We start from the raw sequence: 22,246 nt of genomic DNA on the forward strand, positions 1-22,246 counted from the left end.
TGAATCAGATAGAAAAGAAGAGAAAGAGAGAGAAGGGAGTTTATATTATATTAATAGAAGGAGAGGCCATGTGAATTGACGGTAGGTGAGAAAGAAGAGAAAAGAAAGAGAATCCATGAGTATGATTTTACCAAAATGCCCATTTTACCGTAAACGATGATTATTCCATGCTTAATTCAAATGGTAGGTATAATTGTTCATTTTCCAATTGAGGATATTTTTTTATAATTTTTATTTCTTTCAAAAATAGGTTTTTGGGTAAATATATATATAATTCATTAAAAAGAACATATAAAATTAAGAAAGTGACCATGCATAAACATGTTTTCAAAATTCCTATAAACCTAAATGGTAAATTTTCAAATCTACTTATAATTTTTTCAAACTTAGATTAGTAGGTGTTCAATTTTATTTTTATTTTATTATTAGTATAATTATTAATTTGTAAAATGACTCATCATAAAATGGATCCACCATACAGCCAACAGTATTTCCATAATTACATATTTTTTTAGAGCAATACTATATATATTATTTTGAGTATATAAATACGTATATATTTATATATCTCATCATATAATTAGGTATTATTTTATTCTTAATTCAAAATCACTCAATTATGTGATAAAACATATAAGTATATACATATTCGTGTATCTAAAATAGATACAAATAGTTTTATTTTTTTTTTAATTTATTTTGTTGGGAGTGTTGTCCTTATTATGGTACTATTATAATACTTGTAATTTTCATAAATTTATCAAATATGTGCATTATAAGGGTCTGCTTAGACCCACATGTTCACTTTTATTTTTGTGTGAATTGTATCTACACACCATCTACTTTGTTCCCTTATTTGAATAGGCCAAAGGACTACTTCCCACCCAAGGTATGCTTTTTTTCCAAATTCCCCCAACACCACCCACCCAACACCACCCCCCCGGTTAACTTTGAAGGCCGTTAAAATTAACTGAGTCCATTAGTCATATCATTTTCCCTCCCCCCCCCCCCCCAAACCCTAAAAACTAACAATTTTTTCCCAACCCAAGTTTTCAAAAACTGTATTTTTCCTCTAAGGTTTCCAAACCTTCAGATCCAAATTTTCTGAGGACGACCGGCGATCTCCAAGCACCTACTATTTCTCTCCTTTTGACCGTATATTTTTCGACGTTGTGTGGCATCGTCATCGACGAAGACGCTTAGCAGGGAAAGACGTCACACAGTCGAAAAGAAGAGATGTCAGGGAGGAAGAGACGTCACTTGAAGATTGTCGATCGTTTTTGAAAAATTCAATCCGAAAGTTTGGAAACCCAAGGGGGAAAATATTGTTTTTGAAAATTTGGGTTGAGAAAAAATTATTAGTTTTTAAGGTTTGAGAGAAAAATAAAATAAAATTTAAATTTATTTTTAATATTATAGATAAAATAATGATTCTACCCTTGAAACCGTTTTTTTAACAGTCTATGGATAAATAAATGAGATTTTCAAAGTTAACGGGGGAAAATTTAGAGAAAAAAAACATGCCTTGGGTGGGAAATAGTCCTTTGGCCATTTGAATATTTCAAAGGTTTGATGTGCTACCAGCTCAAAAAAATCACCCAACTACAGACATGAACAAATTGTTTAACATTAAAACATATTAAAGGGATGTTTGGCTCTGAAACTTTAAAAATTATTTTGGTAATATATCTTTTATTATTTATATTACTTTGTTTAGTTTATTAGTAATAAAACATTATGATAATTTTCTATTACTAATGATGATATAACATGTAATATAGGTGGTAATCTGATTACTACATTCACCTTAGATATTAAAAGTATATCAAGGTAATTTTGATTTTTAAGATAAAAATTAATTTATTTGTAATTAAAATAATAAATAATATAAAAAAATTTAAAAATACATATACCTAAGGGTATTTAAGTAAAATAATTTATTAGTATTTTTTTATTATCTTTAACCAAATACAATAATTATTTATACTTATCCATTTTATTAAACATAATAATCATTTATATCCAATAATCTTCTAAGTAATCTATCTTTAAAGTTATCTTTTTATTTTGGTAATAAAACATTATTCAAATCAAACACCCCATGAGAGTAAAATCTTCAATTAAATTACATATTTGTACAGTATGAAGGGTAAAACAGTCCAAGGAAAAATACAAATGTGCCCAGAAGCAGAAGCATATTTGGCCGAAGGGGGGATGAGGAATATATCCAAAGCCTTCGAAAGAGTCAAATACTCCTCGTCTCTCTTTTGTTTCTTCAACAATGAATCCTGTGAGGGAGGATAATACTGCCACAGTGGGGACCAAATTGTACAATTTTAAAACTTAATTACTTAAAGAGAAACAACATGAGCTGCAGATTTTCAAGGAATCAACATGTACTTTACAGGAAACAAAACAGGGTTTAATTTCTTTGTTTGTTTATTCCAAATAGAATTAATGTTAGTTAGTATTCCCAGGAAGCACTTTTGTTAGATGATTATACTATTGAAAAATATTCATAAACTTTCTAAATATTAACTAAACACCCCATCAAAAAGCAGGTAAGATTTTGTCAACCTAAACATGCAAAAAAACTGCTTTTTTTTTTGTTTAATCAACAAGAAAATTAGAGATTAAGGAGACTGATTAATTTAATTATGTCTAATTAGCTATGATTCCGGCAAGTACATTTAATTAATTAAGATTAAATGAAGATTAGGTTTCATTGTTTTGACATTAACAAGCAAAGTCAAGAAACAAAATTTGTGCCTTGTAGTTAGGTGAGACTTTGATTAAGAATGTATTAACTGTGAAAGCTTTTGAAATAAAATAAAATTATATGTATAAATAATGATTTGTTATCATATGATTAACTGTTGTTTTATCTTTAATTTTTAACCAACAAATCATATGATGACACATTATTGTTTGTGTATGAAAGTTATATGTAATCAACTCAAGAACACTTGATCATATAGGATAGGCCAAAAGACTTCTTCCCACCGAAGGTTTGATGTAATCTCAAAGTTTTATTAGTCAACTTTCAAAAACTCAAACACTCATTTATGAGTCAATTTCTATTAAAAATTCCAGTTAAAGTTAAGGGTAAAATCATCATTTAATAAAAAATTTAAAAAACTAAAGTTTTATCACATCTTCTCTCCTAGGTTTAAAAATTTATTATTCCCCCCATCTAAAGTTTGAAAAATGAACATTTCCCCCTGGAGTTTGTAGTTTTCCCTTGCTGCTATATCAGCGCTCTTTCTTTTCTCGGACAATGATGAATCGTTAGCTAACCAAAGTTGAGTCGATGATTCGTTGGCACGAAGATGAAGCAAATTTGTGCATCACACATATCTATTTTGGTAGACACATAGGTCTATCGGAAGAAGAATCAATTCCAATTTTCAAACCTTAGGTCGGGGGGGGGGGGGGAAATGATAGATTTTTAAACCTAAGGGAAAATGTAATAAACTTTAGTTTTTTAAAATTTTTTATTAAATGATAGTTTTATCTCTAATCATAATTGAAATTTTTAACAGAAATTTACTCATAGCTGGATGTTTGGGTTTTTTAAAATTGATGGATGAGACTTTGTGAATATATCAAACCTTGGGTGGGAACAAGTCTTTTGGCCTATAGTATATATTTAAGTTTCAAAGAATCCCATCAACGATGAATATATGGTAATAATAAATTATTAAAATACATATTTTTGTGTTATAGTGGGTTATGACTTGCAAAGAAAGATTTAAAATCTAAGAACCCTTCACAATAAAGGAAGTCAAGAACCAACGTTTGGTGGGTGAAAATAGTCTATTAACATTGATAAGTTATACTATGAAAAACATTTGTTTAATGTTGACTAGTTAATTAAGTTGTGGAAATAATTAAAATTTTTACAATAAAATTATGTTATCTATTTTGAATATACAAATAAATATATATTTAATATATATCATCAAGTGATTTGGTGATTTTAAATCAAAGATAAGATAACACTTAATCATATAATGACATATCATATATGTACTTATTTATGTACCCAAAAATGGGTATGTATAACATAGCTTAAAGTTTTATCCAATTAGAAGAGTTGAACAAAAGTCTTGAGAGAAACTGAAATTGTTAAGTGTTCGGGGTTTCAGTTTTGATTTATACCAAAGAGTAGCTTATCCCATGTAGGTTTTTTATTCTGATTTTTGTGTAACCCAAATTATCCATATTGGTTGTGATTTCAACCCTCTAAGAAGCCAAAATCAATCCAAGAATCAAATCCAAAACAAACCTTCTGTCCTCATGTCAAAGCCTCAAGGTGTTTACTTTTTGTTTGGTTGGTGAGAAATTGAGGGAAAAGGAAAGGCTAAGATCCAAGAGATGAATGTTTATGTTGAGTTATGATGCCATTTTTGTAATTTATTATGAAGTCTATAATAATAAAATTAATTTATTTAAGTAAATAGTACATAAAAGAATCAAAATCAAAACTGATCAATTATATTTTAGATAAAAACTTGTTCTTATTAATTTCGACCATGATTCCTAATCTTATGAACTGGTCAGTTTTCGTTCAAAATCTTATTTTTATTTTTATAACAGCATACCCGAGATATGTATCATAATATGAAAATTTGGAATATGTTCCATTTATGGTGCCCTAAAATTTATGGCATAATATTTCAATTTAGAAAATAGTTATTATACATTTTAAACTAAATGCTTAATATATTTATTTACTAAATTTATTACAGATTCTTTTCAATGTTGACCTTATCTATCTAATCAAATCTTATAAGTTAGTTTAGACCTTTTTTTCCTTTAAATGTATGTGACACACTCTATAATATCTCGAGTGGATTTCATTCATTTTGAATTTTAAAATAAACTTTTCTTCTGCTCATAATTACTTTTATACATTGGTTATTTCATATTCATCCCCTTTTTTATCGGATATAAGTTCACTCATAACGGATCGATTTAATCCAATTACAATAATTATTAATATACAATTATTTATAGTTAAAGCGATAATTGGGGTCATTTAAGTATATCTCATCTCCTACCACAAATAAGAGAAAAAGAACACATATTTACAAAGAAAAGTTTTTCCCTGTTTTCACAAAAACCAAAAACACAGAATATATAGTCTCTCAAATATACAAAACGAAATGGTAGGGCATGAGTGCAAATAATATCACGGAAATGACTTACTTTAAAACCTCAAATCGCTTAAAGATTACATTCATCATCAACATGAAGAGAATTAGAATCCAAGTACACCGACTTTATTGTTACAAAATTTCAGAGTTACAGAATTGGCATATTTGTTTTTAAAAATAAAAAAATCATCACTTTTATATACCTAGTAATATCTCCCTCATCATGTCCAACTAAGTCCATATCTTTGCTTGTGACTCCTCCTAGATCAACATTCATAAAAAAGAAGAAGAAAACAAATATTTCCATTAATAAAAGAATATATCTTGTGATAAATCATTATTTCAATGAAAAAGTAGTCAAAATCACTCATGAGTCCATGGCTATATCTTGAGGGCTTTCATGCAACACATGTAAAGGCAATGATAATGCATCTCCCAAAATGGTCCCTAATAAGCATAAGAGACCAAAGGTTACCACATGCACACTCACTCATAATTTATTATTCCAATTATTATCGTACTTGAAGAAGAGCTCCCTAAAAGCTAAAAGTCATCTCCAACTTTTGGTTGATATGATGAAATTATTTTCCGCTTCAATATAAAAGAGAATATTTATATCTACTTGGTTTTACCTTTATACATGTGTACATATATTCTGTCCCCTCTAGCATTCGTTTTCGTTAACACATTTGCCTGATAGAAAAACAGAGAGATGGCTTTAGTAATTCACCATTTCCCCACATTCATGAAGGGATATATTCTCACCAAGTTAATAAAAAAAAAATTTCCACTTATTTATTAAAGTTAATAGTTTATTTAAATACTCAAATAATATTTATATATATTTTTTTAAATATTACAATAAAGATGTATTTAAGTGTTATTTTGTTCTAAAAGTTAAAAATATTATAATAACACTCCTATTAGCTCATTTGGGAATAATATTATAGATGTATAAATGTCATTTTTCTAATCTTACTAAAGACAAATGAATATTCTCAACTAATCTTGTTTTATAAATTATCATTTTCACCCTAAATATTTTGAAAAAGCAGCTATAACCCAAATAGTTATAAATAACATTTATACCCCTAAAACGTGTGTTATCTATAATTTCTTGGGGGTGTAATTGTCAGTTTTTTAATTAGTAATGGGCATTTTGAAATTTCAACCCCTCAGGGGTAGCATCAATGATAATGGTGGGGGTTTCATATCTAAGATGATTTGAATTTAGATCTCTTCTTATGATATATTAAGATTAGACTGATTTATCTAATTTAGTATTTTTAGGGTCGATTATTGAATATAAGGTTTTACTTGCTTAATATAGTTGATTCGGCCTTGAAGGACAATTCGAATAGGATGAAATTTCTCATTACAAACAAATTTTAAATTGTAAAAATTTTAAAAACACCTCTAAACATTTTTAATTTCAAAATCCCCTTGAAAATTTTATTACCACCGATAAAATTTTCAAAAACTATCATTTACCCTCAAAAGATACAATTATACGTTATTAAAACTTCAATCAATGTATGTACCATAAATTTATTTTATCATTTTTAATTAAAATTAATATAAATTAGGGTATAAAAATTATTCAAAACATTTTTGGGGGCAAAGTGCAATTAGGTTGAGGACTTTTTTATCTTTTTAATAATTTTATAAAAAATTTTAACATATTTTGTTAACAAATTTAGTTTTTTCAAAATTAAATTACATTAACCCTTAAGCAAGAAAAAGTCATTTGGGCCTTTTTCTACCCTCAAAAAAATTAGCAATGAACGTCCAAGTATCAATAATACACTAATAATATTACGTATATTCATTTTATATACATAAATAGTAATATATTTTTTGTATCATCATATGATTAGATATTATTTTATTTATAATTTATTTTTATTTATCATATAATAACATATATTAAATATATATTTATTTATATATTTAAAATAAATATACATAATTTTATTGATAAGCCAAACTTGTTTGCTTCTGTTCCTCTCTGTAATAATTATCAACAAAGTAAAACAACGTGTATATCAATATATTCGAAGAACCAGAGGAGAATGATAGTAACCCAAACTTTAAGGGGTTAGAGGCAATTTCCGCTATAATTATCACTTTGTGGTGATAAGTCGAATTTATTTATTGTTTTGAAAGTATAAATACAAAGAATAGACACTCTTGCTGGTTCTTCTCCTATTATGTTTTGATTTTTGTCTTGTTTTTGATCGTTCCATCTTTGAAGAGGAGGATTCCAATTATCATAAGCTTTAACCACCATTTATCCCTTATTGAAAAAAAAAAAATAATGTCTATGCTAATTATGAAACTTTATCATAATTTTATCTTGAATTAATCAATCTCACATGTCTTGTCATATTTGTCCTACATGAAACTATGAAAGTTTGAAATGAAAATAATAAGCCAAATGATTTAATTTGTCATATTTGTGATGGCACTTCACCATTTCTTGCACAAGGGACAAGTAAATAATACAAATTGCATGTGTTTACACTTAAATTATTGCCTAATTTACTAGTTAAGAGATGGGTTTTGGACTAATTCAACATTATTAGTTGGCCAAACGACTATTTCCCACCCAAGGTATGTTGTAATGACAAGTTTCCCCTCTTTAACTATGGAAACACCAAACACCTACCTATGGCTGGTTAGATTTAACAAAACTCTAACGGTGGTAAATTTAATCTCATTTTCCCCCCTAAAAGTTTAAAAACTAACATTTTTTCCCTAAGCTAAGTTTGAAAAGATTGCATTTCCCCCCCTAGGGTTTATTTCCAAACCTTCCAATTTCCAAACCCTTCTTTGTTGCTTTCTCCGGTGCCATCACCGGCTGTCTTCCCCTCCCAACGATTTCTCTTCCACCGACGACCCCTCTCAACTCGACCTCAACGCATCCAATGCAGAGAAAAGCCGTCTGGGAAGAGAAATCGTCTTCCCAGACGACGAAGACGAGATCGACGACTCGTCTTCCCAGAGGATGACGAGTCTTGTCTTCGTCTGGGAAGACGTCATCTTCCCAGACGACGACGACGATTGGGAAGACGAAGAACTTCGTCTTCCCCGACGAAGTTCTTCGTCTTCCACAGCTTCTCCGACTCCGATTGGAAGTCCAAATGGGAGGAAAGAGATCTCCGGAAGGTGAGGATGCTTCGAGAGGGAGAGACCGTCGGCAATGGAGCCGGAGACCGTCGGCAATGCTTCGGGAGGGTGAAACTACGATTTTTTAAAACTTAGGCTGGGGGGGAATTTTAGTTTTTAAAGTTTAGGGGGGCAAAATATATTCTATTTTAGTTTATTTTTAATATTCTAAAGAAAATGACGATTTTACCCTTATCACCGTTAGGGTTTTGTTAAATCTAACCGGTCATAGGTGGGTGTTTGGTGTTTTCATAGTTAAAGGGTGGAAACTTGTCATTACAACATACCTTGGGTGGGAAATAGTCGTTTGGCCTTATTAGTTTCTACTAAAACAGGAATTACTCTTGTGATTATAAATTAATCTCATTTATGTGGGTAATTAATTATGTCAAATTCTTCCTATTTAACTTTAAACTAAGTCCCATACTTACAAGATTATGGATATAATTATATAAGATGTTGCACCAGACATTGTTTAGTTATTAATATAATTCTTAGATTGATAATATTACATTTTATAGAAATATGACATAATACCAAAATTAAAATATAAAGGTCAAAAGACTTATTTCCACCTAAGATATAGTAAAATCTCAAACTCCCACTCTCTAATTTTAAAAAACTCAAACACCCACTCATAAGTAAATTTATGTTAAAAATCTCTATTAGGGTTAAAAGTAAAATTATTATTTAATAAAAAAATTTAAATTCTATTATATTTTTCTTCCTAAAATTAGAAAACTCACAATTTTTTCCTAACTTAAAGTTTAAAAAGTGACATATATCCCTTTAGATTTCATTCCTCTCAACAGTTTTGTCTTTAACTTTAATTAAAATTTTTAATAAAAATTTGTTTATATGTAAATATTTATATTTTTAAAAATTAAAATGTGATGGTTAAGATTCTACTATATCTTGAATGGGAATAAGTCTTTTGGCCAAATATAAATTCAGCTCATTGTGTTTCTATAATACAAACATAGAGACAGTCTTTCAGCCATTGAGTGCCCATGCGCATGCAACATTTTTGGTTTCTTCGATAGACAGAAACTAATTAAGTTGTCAATTTAATTATTATTTACTTGTTCATTAAGCCCAAGAAGAATGTTGCCAAAAATCATTATGGAATGAGAAGACATGCTCGACGTTTCGCTTGCTTTGCCTAGACATGGCTTCACAAGGCAATTATGAAGATTGATCATCATAGACTTCACTTAATAGTAAGACAAAATTCATTTAATATTCTATATTTTTAAACGATTTTTCTACAATACACACAATCGTAAGTACACATAATAAAACTTGTAAATTATATATAAGTAGAAAGTTTGTAAACTTCATGAGAGTTTAATGGCATGTTATATAGATGGTAGAAATATATTACATGGATTTTTTATCATCTATCTAGAGGATGACTTGACATGATGATGTATCATATTATCATATGACTGAGTATTATTTTATCTTTATTTTTTAATTATCTAATCATATAATAATATATTATTATTTATATATAAAAATTACGCGCATAATACTATTCTTTTTGGAAGAGGAGGTTTGAAGAAGCGCCTGATGAAGAAGTCAACAACAAGGTTTCTGGAGTTGTTAGGACTTTATAACGAAGATAAAATATTACTAATTGGGGTTTGTTTGGTTAGCCTAATAATGTTTGTTTTTTTTTTTTTTAAATGATAGGTTGGCAAAGAGAAAAAAAATTTGGGATACCTACCATGAATTACTGTTTTGTCTTTTGTTATTACACTACAAAATACAACAATAATTTATACTGAAATCAGTAATGAACATAAATGATAGATAAATAACAAAACTTTTCAAACTGAAAAATGAAATATTACTGTTTCATTGTACTTGGGTGGTAAATATTACAGTCGATTCTATAATTAAGTATTGGTTTGTCTTGAGTGAAAAAGATTGCCATGAAGCCTATAAAGCAAATCTGTGAGTTAGGGTTTTGTTCAAGAATTTTGGGCTGAACAAAATGGGCAGGCCCAAGAAGAAAATTGATTTTCATCCCTGTTTCATAAAAAATTTAAATTTAAAACCTGAAACAGTAATCAATAACAACAGAACGAGAATGACACTGCAACATTATCGCGTTAAATCGCATGAAAATGGTGTAAATTTTGTTAGAATCAAACCTCCGACGTAATTACAGATTTGGGATTGGTTCGAGTTAGGGTCAAGGTTTTAATTTTTTTTTATTGAGAATAAAGGTTTAACTAATGGATTTTAACATTTGTAGGAGAAAATATCATTTATTTATATTTTAAGGATATAAGTAATAAAAATTTTATAATATTTATATATTTTATAAATTGAGAAAAATACCATATGATTATTAAAATATTTAACTTTTAACCCAAAAAAAAAAGAAAATGCATTTTTTTGACTTAAATTTACTTGTTTGTAGTAACGCAATCCTAATTCAGATTTTAGGGTTGAGCTCTTATATATTGAATATATTAAGTTTGAATATATTGAATTCTTAGGGTTAAACTCGAGTTAGTTTTAGACTCAAATCTAGTCATAATTCAAGCTATAAACCAAGTTTGAACTAATACAGATTAAATCTATTTTAAATTTTGTGAATTGCGTCAGATCATATCATGTTTTATTTGATGTGACCCAACTGAGCTCATAGACCATACCAAGTCAAGACCCACAAAATAAAATATACCAATATCTGATGTAGTAATAAACTGTACACATTACATATTGTACAGTTTAGCGTTTTAATCACGCACAATAAGGGCTCTTTTCCCCCTTAATTAAGGTTTTGTTGAAAATGTTGATATGATAACACATTTTTATTTGGTTTAGGGTTCTTAGTATATCCGAATAAATTTTATAGTGATATCTAATTTCTATAATATTTTTTATTAAACATAATTAATAATATTTGTATTGATTTGTCTCAGGTGAAAAATACTTATAACTGAGAAATAAAAAATATATACAATAGAATTAATCATGTAATTAAGCCTGTGGCATTATTGGCAATAAAATCCCAATGGCCAAATGACTATTTCACCTCTAAGTTTTAGTGCATTCTTAAAGTCACACTTACGGGGTTTGAAAAACCCGAAGTCTCACCCATGGGTTAACTTTCGTAAAAAAAAATGAGGGTAAAATTTTTATTTTATTAATTATATTTAAAATATATAAAATTCATTACATTTTCCCCCCACAGTTTTAAAAACTAATAACTTTACCTTTATCTAAAGTTTTCTAACTTTCAGATTCCCCCCTGCCCCCCCCCCCCCCCCCCCCCCCCCCCCCAAAAAAAAAAACCTAGGGATTATTTTCTAAATGCTCTCTAACCACCATCTTTGGCAACTAACAACAACGCTTCAACCCACTACTTGTCGGTCACTAGATCTTCACTCTTCGATGGAAGAAAAGGCAATGAAGACTTTGTCAATTCTTTTGGAATCAACGAAGACCCTTGTCTTCGTCAATTCATCTAAAATCGACAAAGACTTCGTCGATTCCAGAAGAATCGACGAAGATGGGTCTTCATCGATTCTTTTGGAATCGACGATGATAACTCTTCAATGGGCCATCTGGAAGCTTCAGAGGTGGCTACTGAGATGGTGGGTTGAAGCTCTTTCTCCGGTGACTAGAGAGTCTTTGGAAAATAAATCCTTGGTTTTGGGGGAGAAAATATTATTTTTGAAAGTTAAAAAATTGTAGACAAAGATAAATTTGTTAATTTTTAAAACTATGAGAGGGAAATAATAAATTTTACATTATTTTAATATAATTAATAAAATGACGATTTTAGTTTTATTTTTTTAAACAAAAGTTAATCTATGAATAAGATTTTGAGTTCTTCAAACTTTGTAGGTGTAGCGGTAAGAATGCACTAAAACTTGTAGGTGAAATAGTCCTTTGGCCAATCCCAATTCCATATATTATTGTGGTCATCACAATCCGTGTCATTTACTCCAACAAAGAATATTAGCCGCTAATAACAATTCAACGCTTCAGATTCACTTTCTACAAAAGATTTTGAAATTTTCACCAATTAGAAACTCCCGCCCAAATAAACCAATCCTCTCGTCATTTTACATTCTCAGGGATCACGATCCCCGTCATTCTTCGCTAAATCATTTTTTACCGTAGATTACGAAATATCCACGGTCCAAACTCGTTCTTGGGCTGTCAAAACAAACACAAAGCTACACATCTCCCCCTATAAATAATCCCAGATCCGTTCCCCCCACTCGCAGTCACTTCAAACTTTCTCGAATTTTCTCAAGAAACAAATATCAACACAAGCTTTTAAGTTCTTAATATCAGAAATGGCTCGTACTAAGCAAACAGCAAGGAAGTCTACCGGAGGCAAGGCGCCGCGTAAGCAGCTGGCCACCAAGGCTGCTCGTAAGTCAGCTCCTGCCACCGGAGGAGTGAAGAAACCTCACCGTTTCAGGCCAGGAACAGTTGCCTTGAGAGAGATCAGAAAGTACCAGAAGAGCACTGAGCTTCTGATCCGGAAGCTTCCATTTCAGAGGCTTGTCAGGGAGATCGCTCAGGATTTCAAGACCGATTTGAGATTTCAGAGTAGCGCAGTCGCGGCTCTTCAAGAAGCGGCTGAGGCTTATCTCGTCGGTCTATTTGAGGACACTAATCTCTGTGCAATTCATGCCAAGAGAGTCACTATCATGCCTAAAGATATTCAACTCGCCAGGAGGATTAGAGGTGAGAGAGCTTAGAAGAGTATTGTGAGTTGAATATCTAGATCTGTGTTGTTTTCTAGGGTTTAGGTTTTGAGATCTGGAAAATTATGTACATCAATTTGAAATCTAGTAAAAAGTCTCTGATTTATCTTCCATTTATGTATGAGGTTAAATCCGTTTACTTCTATTGTTATAATTTTGATGCATTATGGTGCATTTGTCTTCTACACTTGTATCCTTGCTTTATTTTGCGTCATCCTTTGTTAAGTAATTCATCGATAAATAATGAAATCTATGATGAGGGAGAAAATAATACTTAACCTACATATTTGTAAGTTGCTAGACGGCTTATATCCCTAACTTATTGAAGTTCACTCTGAAGCCCTTTCTACTTATGCCAAAGTCCAAAATATTAAGTTGAATTGCTGATACATTTATATTGAGATTGCTGCATAATTTTATATGCTTTAGCCTTTTTATCTTACATGCTTGTTAGAATTTCTTATTGCCAATTGAAAAATGTTACTTCATGTGTATGTTGATAATACGGTATAAATTACAAATATTCATCTTTTGTGTATAAAAACTGTTGAATATTGCAGAGAATTGGAAACTGATTAGATTTCAGGTGAAATGAAGCTTGCTCATCCGTTGAGAATATATCATGGTTGAACTTAAGTTCTTGTTAGGCAGAGTATTCTTTGTTAGCTTGAGTTAGAATATTTATTTGTGTTACTTGTCATCTAGTGGACAAAAGCTGTTTTCCAATTACTAGTTTTTTGATTGGCCATTGGGCGTGATTGTTTAAATAGATTTCTTCGAAAAGATGGTTTTTGGTTTGGATGGATATCCCCGGTTATTGTATAATAAAAAGTTACATTTACTCGTAATGCTTAATTTGCATATCTTTTTATCAATAAATAAAGCTTCATCACCCAAGTTGTCCACCTCAATCCATTTGCTCGAAAACTCTATCCTGTAAATGTGGAACTCGTGTAAGTCAAGTTCACTAAAAAAAAGCTGCTCATTGGATTGGAAGCCACCAACCTGATTTTCCTGGGTTTCAGAGTTAAATACTTCGAGTTGCCAGATCTCAAATTGAATATTTCCCCAAATCTTGCCATAAAAAAACAACTACATCCTCAATATAATTATTATTGGTGTAGTTGAACAAATATTCAGTTGATAGAGATAACAGATTTATACAAATTTACAACTCATAATAAGCCATTCTAGAGTAATTACAAAAAGGAAAATATCAAAAAAATATTTACAAATTAATTATGCTAAATTAGGAGAATTAATAAGAGTACAAATCCTTTTATTTAGGGAAGTTGCCTTGTACACTAACACCTCGTGCAAGCTGAGGTTCGGTAGACTTTTGAAGCTTGTCTCAAAGGTGAAGAAAAGATCATGTTGCTAGAGGTTTGCCGAGGATATAAGAAGTATGAGTATAGAAAACAAGATTGATGATAGTTAAGTAATGCCAATATGATCACACCACAATACAACTAGAGAGGTAAAAGGAATACCAAGATCAACCAAGAGAGATAGATTGAAGCCATAATATTTTAGCAGCACCATTAGAAATGACCTTGTATTCACTCTCTATAGAGAAGCAAGATACAATCATCTATTTCTTAACCATCTAAGAGATGAGATTGGACCCTAGATAGATTGAAAAGCCAGAGGTTGAACATTGATCATCCTAAAAACCTACCAAATCACTATAAAAAATAATGAAGTTTCAATGTCTTGCATTTATGCTGAGGCTTAATTTGATTTGTGTAGGAGTTGTGATCTGGCTTGCATAGAGTCTGTCTTGCTTTGGCTAGGTTGAATAATGGTATATGAAATAGGCAATTCAATATGAAAAGAACATTTTGGATAATTATTACTGATTTTAAAGCTGTATGAAGTTTTTAGCCGTAGCATCAAATTGCTCAATTTACTATATGCATCAATGAAGGACACATAATATATATATATATATATATATATATATATATATATATATATATATATATATATATATATAGATCTCTTTCGAAAAAAAGATAAAAAGAAGGTCCCTATCCATCTTAATACACCATTTCCAAGGGTGTTTTGTACTGAGTATTTGATTTGGAAATTGGAAACCAATAATGTTTACCAAGCTGACAGGATTCACAGAAAGATACTTTGAAGAATCAACTTTTTCATTAACAAGCTTGAGTACATTATTGAGTACCAAAAGTTGTGGATGGCCTAATCTCTAGTGCTAGACATCCACAGACTTATTTAGTAGCTAAATGAATAACTTTATTTGTACTACAGAGAGAAATCCCCGAGCCTTTATGTTGCAAATCACTACATCTTAATACGCAATGCACTTTGTCTATTTAACCTATTTTCATGTAATTCAGACTGTGCATCTTCAAGCGGTATACTAGCCTTGAGATACTAAAAAGGTCAGATTAACGGCAACTTTATCAAATTAAAGACGTTGTTCACTTTGGATATAAAAAATTATCTTTATTTCTCTCGAAACAGATATCACATATATTACTTCTTTCATCTTTTGAATGTATTTGTAAAAAGTTAAAGATCTTTTTTTTTTTTTAATTGTTTGAAGTAGATTTCAGATATGCATAGTTTGGGATTTAGCTTGAAGACAACCCAATTCATAATCAGTTGATCTACTTGACACCAAACAACAAAAGCAGAATTGTGGTAACTTGCAGTTTTAGAGTCATTACAAGTAGTAAGTGTGATGAATTAAGCAGGAATTGACTTAAATCTGGTTAGAAAATGTCCCAAGTCAAAAGCTCTTACAACACAAAACAACTTGAGAGTTCAAATAAGAAATAATTCTTTTGAACAATGAGGTTAAAGGTGAGAAACAGGAATGTTGAGTTTTATTAGTGTGTTCAATGCCATGAGAAACTTTTTGTTTTGGTGGAAGATCATGCGTTTGGAAGCTGAGAATTGTTATGAAAGTTACCCATAAATCTAGTTAGAAAAATGAATTTTGACAGAGAAAGACATCATTTTATCTAAATAACATTGAATTTCATTCTAATAACAAATTTACAAGTTTCATTTTCTTTATCTAAGTAATTAGTCTTTTACAAGATAACAAACTTGTCAAAGACAATTTTGACAGCCACTAGATTAGTTTTCGCATTTTGAGGAAGAAGATGAGCACATAAGTTAAAATCTCACTATTTAATTTTGAATAAAGTACAGAAAGTAAATTTACACAAATTAAGACTCAAAACAAACAATCTTTACTTATTTGCACCCATAATTTAACAATTTATTTATTTTTCTATTTTTTAATATAAAAAACTTATTCATTGTTTATACATATAACATTACTCTGTATATATAGAGAGAGAGAGAGTGAGAGTTACCAATGATGTAATTGTTTCTTAGAGGTCTCACTCGCGTGAGTGATATAGGTTTGGTTAGTTTAGCTAAATTTTAAGCTTGAAGCTTAAAATATTCAATTGACATTGCAAAAATGTAAAGGGACAGAACAAATTTTACATGATCTAGTCCAGCAAAATCCAATTGACTATGAATTAACTTAAGCTGAAATTAAACAAACAAACAATGCTTATCATTCAACTAATCTATAACTTCCCCTAATTTGAAATAAAACAAGCATCGCACTCAAAATGGTTCCCCAAAAGAAGAATGAAAGAAACAAGCACATAACAAAAATGCAATACTAAGTTGCAGAGATACAAGAACCTGACCAAGCAAAAATCAAAACCAAAAAGGCAAAAATATACTCAATGGTCGGTCTTTCCAATATGTAATCAACACTCTTAACTCTCTTTGAACCAAGCCCACCAAACCAATCAATCAATCAATCAATCAGTCATCCCTTATATTGTCAATACTATTTGATGTGTCTACAAAATACCAGCAGAAGGTTTTGGCTCTAAATTTCCATTTACAACTAAGCAAAGTTGTATGTTCAGCATCATTGAAAGGGTATATCTTACATTCATAGTCTGAGAGCACATAAACATGGTTGCTTCGTCCTCCAGACTTCATTAACTTGAAACATCTCTCCCCACGTAAATCAATGAACAAAGCTTGGCCACCCAAATCTTTAACCCCAACCCATTCCATAGTTGAAAAATCTATTCTGTAAACTTTAACTGGGCACAAGGTGATAAAATCTACTACGAAAAGCTGATCATTTGAAACCACCAACCTAATTCGCCAGCTCAAACTAGGAGCAGATTTTAGATTCAGAAACTTCACAACTAAAGATCTCACATTGAATATCCCGATTTTATTATCAATTGTTACAACATATATGCTTCCATCAAAAACAATCATATCCAATATACGGCAATGCTTGCCTGTATAAGAGTAATCTTTCCACTGGTCTTCTCTGGATGTATACAATTCTAAGTTTGCCTTCGAATCAGACAGAATCACTAAAGCAAAATCTTGATCTTGATCTTGAGACCCAATGGAAGCAAAATCTTGATCTTGATCTTGAGACCCGATGGAAGCAAAGATGGCACGATCTTTACATATTCGGACACTATCAGAAAATTTGGGCGTGCGATAGAAATTGAATTGTTGTCCTGTAAGAGGATTTACCACCCAAAAATAACAACTCACATAGTTTTTCATGATTAAAAACCCTCTTGAAACACCCAGACAGAAAATGAAGTTGTGAAAATATTCTGAAAGGTTACTTTTGTATCTGATTCCGGAATCTAATTCGACGAAATCGCAAGATTGCCCAGCATTTTTTGAGATATTAAGGATAAGCGGTGATTGTGATGCCATGAAGTTTTGCTTGTATTCTGAAAAAAATGATCTCCAACTTCTGCAAACTTCACCGAACCTGAGATAGTCTGCTATATTCAGATTTTTGGAAATAATCTCAAGAAGTTCTGTTGGAAGATTAGCCCATCTACCATTTTCAATATCTTTCTTCCTGACTCTTTTCCGCACAGTGGCTGCAGAATGTATCATATTGACTCAGAGATGAAAAATTCTTTGTCAACACTGAGTCAATTCAAATCCGGAAAACAAAAGTAGGGTTTGACATGGATTTCAAAAAGTCCTAATTCAAATTGGAAACATATAATAGATTTCTAAGGAAACAAAAGAACCACCAAAAATAGATATCCCAGTCCAAATACGAAGCATTAAATGATTTTGCATTTATCTCAAACATATTTTTTTATTCTGAAAATTAATTTACAGTTGTTATTTTAGTAGAGGACACATGTGCCTACAGAGTAAGATTAGATTCGAATAGAGTCAAATTCAAGCTTAACTCGATTTGAGAAAAGTTGAATTAGAGTTTTAAGTTTAGTTTAATATAGTAGACAAGTAAAAAAAGCTAAAACAACATCATTTTGATACCTATTAATTTAAACAACTTCATTTAATTAATTTGTATTGAAAATTTTCAAATTCGCTAGCTTGATGAGCTGAATTTATTCGAATTTGAAAATAAACTCAATTCAAATAAGTATAAAGTGAATTTAGTTCAAACAAACTTTAGTTTAAACTCGAATATGAGAATTTATTTTTTCAATAAAACTATGTATACCTATTTTTGGTACACAATTTATATACACAGATGAGAAGTTCTCATGTGATTGAATGTTTCTTTATCATATGATGACACATATCTTAAAATTATCTTATTACATTGTGACACATTACTGTGTACATAAATTGTGTACTAAAAATGGGTACACATAACATTACTCTTATTTTTTAATGCAAGCTCAACTTTGATGAAATTTGTTGATTGTTTATTGAGCAATGCTATGTGTACCTATTTTTTATACACAATTCATGTACACAATAATGTGTCATCATTTGATTAAGTGATTTTAAAATATGTGTTATTATATGATAAAGAAACATTCAATCACATGATAATACCTCATCTATAAATACAAATTGTATACTAAAAATAGGTATACATAGTTTTAGTGTTATTTATTTAATATATCATATTGAAATGAAACTATATACAAAAAAAAACCAAGGGTAAGGTCAAATGGCTATATTTCCCGCCTAAGGTTTGATAAAATGACACATTTCAACCATTAAGTTTGAAAAAACTAATTTTCCACCCTATACTTACACTTCATATTATATAATATTTGAAAAAATGATATAAATATTGTTCTACTCTACCAAAATGTGAGACCCTTAGATTTAATGACAATGAGTCAATGACCATTTTCTCTTCTTGGTAGGATAATCTCCTTCCCATCCCTCACCCCCTTCCACTAATGTCCAAGTTTTTATTTCATGAGTTTCAAGTGCAAAGTAAAGCAGTTAAAATTTCTAGTCTCTCATATTTTAGTATTACTTTTTCAAGTAATTCAATACCATTATCGCAATAGAGATTTCCAGGGGAAAAATTTATGTATTAATTAATGCATGTAATTGTGGTAGAAAACTTAAGAACATCAAAACCGGTCTTTGTTTTCTTCTTTTTTGATTTATAAATATTAGTTTTCGTGTGTAGTTATGTCCATGCGTAACAGGAAGATTTTGATTATGTTTCATATTCCATGCCACCAATGACCATTGAATTCAATAAATTATAAGCCAAAAGACTTATTTCCACCCAAGGTTTAGTTCATCTCCTAATTCTCATCCACTAAATTTTTTAAAACTCAGTTGCTCACCTATCAACTGATAAAGTTTATAAAATTTATTAGTTTGAAAAGTATAATTGTTATTTAACATTTAATATTAAAAAAATGAAATTTCCTTCCTGAAATTTTTACAATTTCCCTCAAGTCCAAGTTTTGAAAACTTCACTCTTTCCCCTTAGGGTTTAGTTTTTTTTCCTTCATTCTCCATCGCCAACTGACTTTGGCTTCCCATCCCTCTTCTTTTTCAACACTCTCCCCCTCCCTGTGATTTCCCTGAAGAATGGTGGTTGAAGAATTGTCGAATCAAAGCATGGGTTATGCACTTTGTCGACCCATGTTTCGATTTGATAATGGCCGCCATCATCTATCTTTGTCAACTCTTGAGCCATAAAAGTTCGCCTTCGTCTGAAGCATTCATTGATTCATCCATTACCATCATTGATTCGTCCATTGTCATCATCGAATCGATTCATTTATTGTCAATTTGAAGATTCTTCAACCGTAATTCTTCAGGAAGATCACCATGAAGTGGAGAGACTATCGGATAAGAAGATGGGTGGGAAGTCAAAGTTGGTCAATGATAGAGAAGGTCATTGGAGAAGGAAAAAAAAAACCTAAATCTTAAATGGAAAAGTAAAGTTTTCAAAACTTAGTCTAGGTAAAATTTGTTATTTTTTAAAATTTATAGAGAAAAAAGAGATGAAATTTTATTTTTTAATATTAAATATTAAATGATAATTATATTATTCAAATGAACAAATTTTGTTAATTTTAACTGTTAATAAATGAGTATTTGGATTTGTAAAACTTAATAGGTGAGAGTTGAAAATAGATTAAACCTCGGGTGGGAATAAGCTTTTGGCCCAAATTATATGAAGGTAGCAAGTAAAGTCCATTTGGCATGAATGATGCAAATTAAATGTTTATTTTATATTAAGAGCTCTAATTGAGATATTGTCATATTAATTAATGGGTGCAGCTCCTGTCTCAGCAACAAACTTATTCAAATTGAAGTCTTCAAAGTCTCATGTTCTATTTTATATCCAGAAGGCATACGAGAAGCTGTCTCGGCATAGAGAAAAGGAATCGACAGATTTTAACAACAAAACAATGGAACCTAGCGAAATTATTAACCCGATGACGGACCAAAAGGAGGAATTGATGGCTTCTAAGGGTCAAATTGTAGGCGATAAAAGAGGAGAAACAGTAGATTATGACAACATATCCAGTTTGACAGAAGTCGAAAATGTTAAATTGATAGGATTCGTTGACATCCAACTGCCAAAAGTCAGTCGTTCATCCCAAGTGATGATAACGGAGACGATCCAAAATGTTCCTTTTGTTGTCTAAAGATGAGAAGGGATTGAAATTAGAAATGACTAAGGAAAAACGATTGAGAAAAAAGAGAAAATATTTTTGAGACCCAACCCGATCAGGAAGCTTGACCCAATCCAAATCCAAGTACACAAGCATTTTTTTTTTTTTAAACACCCCAACTCATCTAAGGACGGCTACAAAACACTAACCCATCTTTTAAGGGACAAAGTGTTTTCATACTACATGTTTACTGACTTTTATTTCATCCTTTACCATGTTTTAGACTAAGGAGGATATCATTGCACAAATGTAATTTTAGACTATATTTAATAAAATTGTAAAAAAAAAAAAAAAAAAACTTATTAGGAGTTGCTATGTTTCTTGTTGATTTACTTGAATCACAATCTTTTTGGGGAAGCCACAAGTTAAATGATTGAAGGAATGGTCTAGGGTCTGATCAGCAGATAGCTTGAAAGAGAAGGAAATTGACGGTGAGTCTCTTTCGGATGCCAGTGCATTGAAAGCTTTGGGAAAAGCCTTCTACAAAGATTGCTATTAAATATGTGTGCATACATTATTACAAAGGCAGCTTTAGTTCGTCTTTTACTTGGCATGATTAAACCAGAGGTTGAAGGTTCTGTTAATGGATTGGCAACAATTGATTCACAGAGGCTTTATGGCTGTTCACAGTTGTTGGATGGTCTTCCTCCACTGATATTGCATGGAATTCTTTAAGATTATGTCTTGTCTGGCCACAAACCATTCTGTTGTTACAAGAATGTTGTTCTACCCTAGTCCTTCAATTGTGCTGGAGTTTGCAACTCCAAAATACTCTGAAACCAACAACACAGGCAAAGTGAAAATATGTGTTGACCTCTCGAAAGCTAGAGGTGTTTATCTTGTTTCCATATTTTTCATTGTAATTCTGTGAGAGACTGTGGTTGTAAAGATTGATTTCCATCAATGCCAACTCTTCAACATATCTCTAACTTTACAACACAATTGTTTCATTTACCTCCACTGAATTCTGCTTTCAAAGTTTATCGCACTGCTTTGAATAGTGGTGGCATGAGGAGAATCAAACAGTGGTGATTCAGGGAGAATCACACAAGACCTATCAGTTTGAATGTGATAAACTATACCAGGCCAATATATTTGCGAAGAAACTTGAAACAATTCTGTTGACTAGACTATTGGTAGAAGGGAATTCCATGATTTGGGTGCTCAACACTAGCTTTTATGTTAATATAATTAAACA

At 30.7% G+C, this 22,246-nt stretch overlaps 2 protein-coding genes across 2 annotated transcripts; one reads left to right on the top strand and one right to left on the bottom strand.

Annotated features, from left to right (window-relative positions):
• Window positions 1-12,550: 12,550 nt before the first annotated feature.
• On the top strand, window positions 12,551-13,182 carry LOC123205638 (histone H3.2). The gene has a single exon (XM_044622654.1). The coding sequence runs from the start codon at window positions 12,653-12,655 to the stop codon at window positions 13,061-13,063; it is 411 nt and encodes a 136-aa protein (XP_044478589.1). The 5' UTR covers window positions 12,551-12,652; the 3' UTR covers window positions 13,064-13,182.
• Window positions 13,183-16,891: 3,709 nt separating this feature from the next.
• On the bottom strand, window positions 16,892-18,016 carry LOC123205602. Its single transcript, XM_044622591.1, has one exon. The coding sequence runs from the start codon at window positions 18,014-18,016 to the stop codon at window positions 16,892-16,894; it is 1,125 nt and encodes a 374-aa protein (XP_044478526.1).
• Window positions 18,017-22,246: the final 4,230 nt, after the last annotated feature.

This window comes from Mangifera indica, unplaced genomic scaffold (genome assembly GCF_011075055.1).
Source record: "Mangifera indica cultivar Alphonso unplaced genomic scaffold, CATAS_Mindica_2.1 Un_0010, whole genome shotgun sequence".
Lineage (NCBI taxonomy): Eukaryota > Viridiplantae > Streptophyta > Magnoliopsida > Sapindales > Anacardiaceae > Mangifera > Mangifera indica.

Coding starts and splice junctions, on each gene's coding strand:
- LOC123205638 (XM_044622654.1), top strand. CDS start 12,653: ATGGCTCGTACTAAGCAAACAGCAAGGAAGTCTACCGGAGGCAAGGCG.
- LOC123205602 (XM_044622591.1), bottom strand. CDS start 18,016: ATGATACATTCTGCAGCCACTGTGCGGAAAAGAGTCAGGAAGAAAGAT.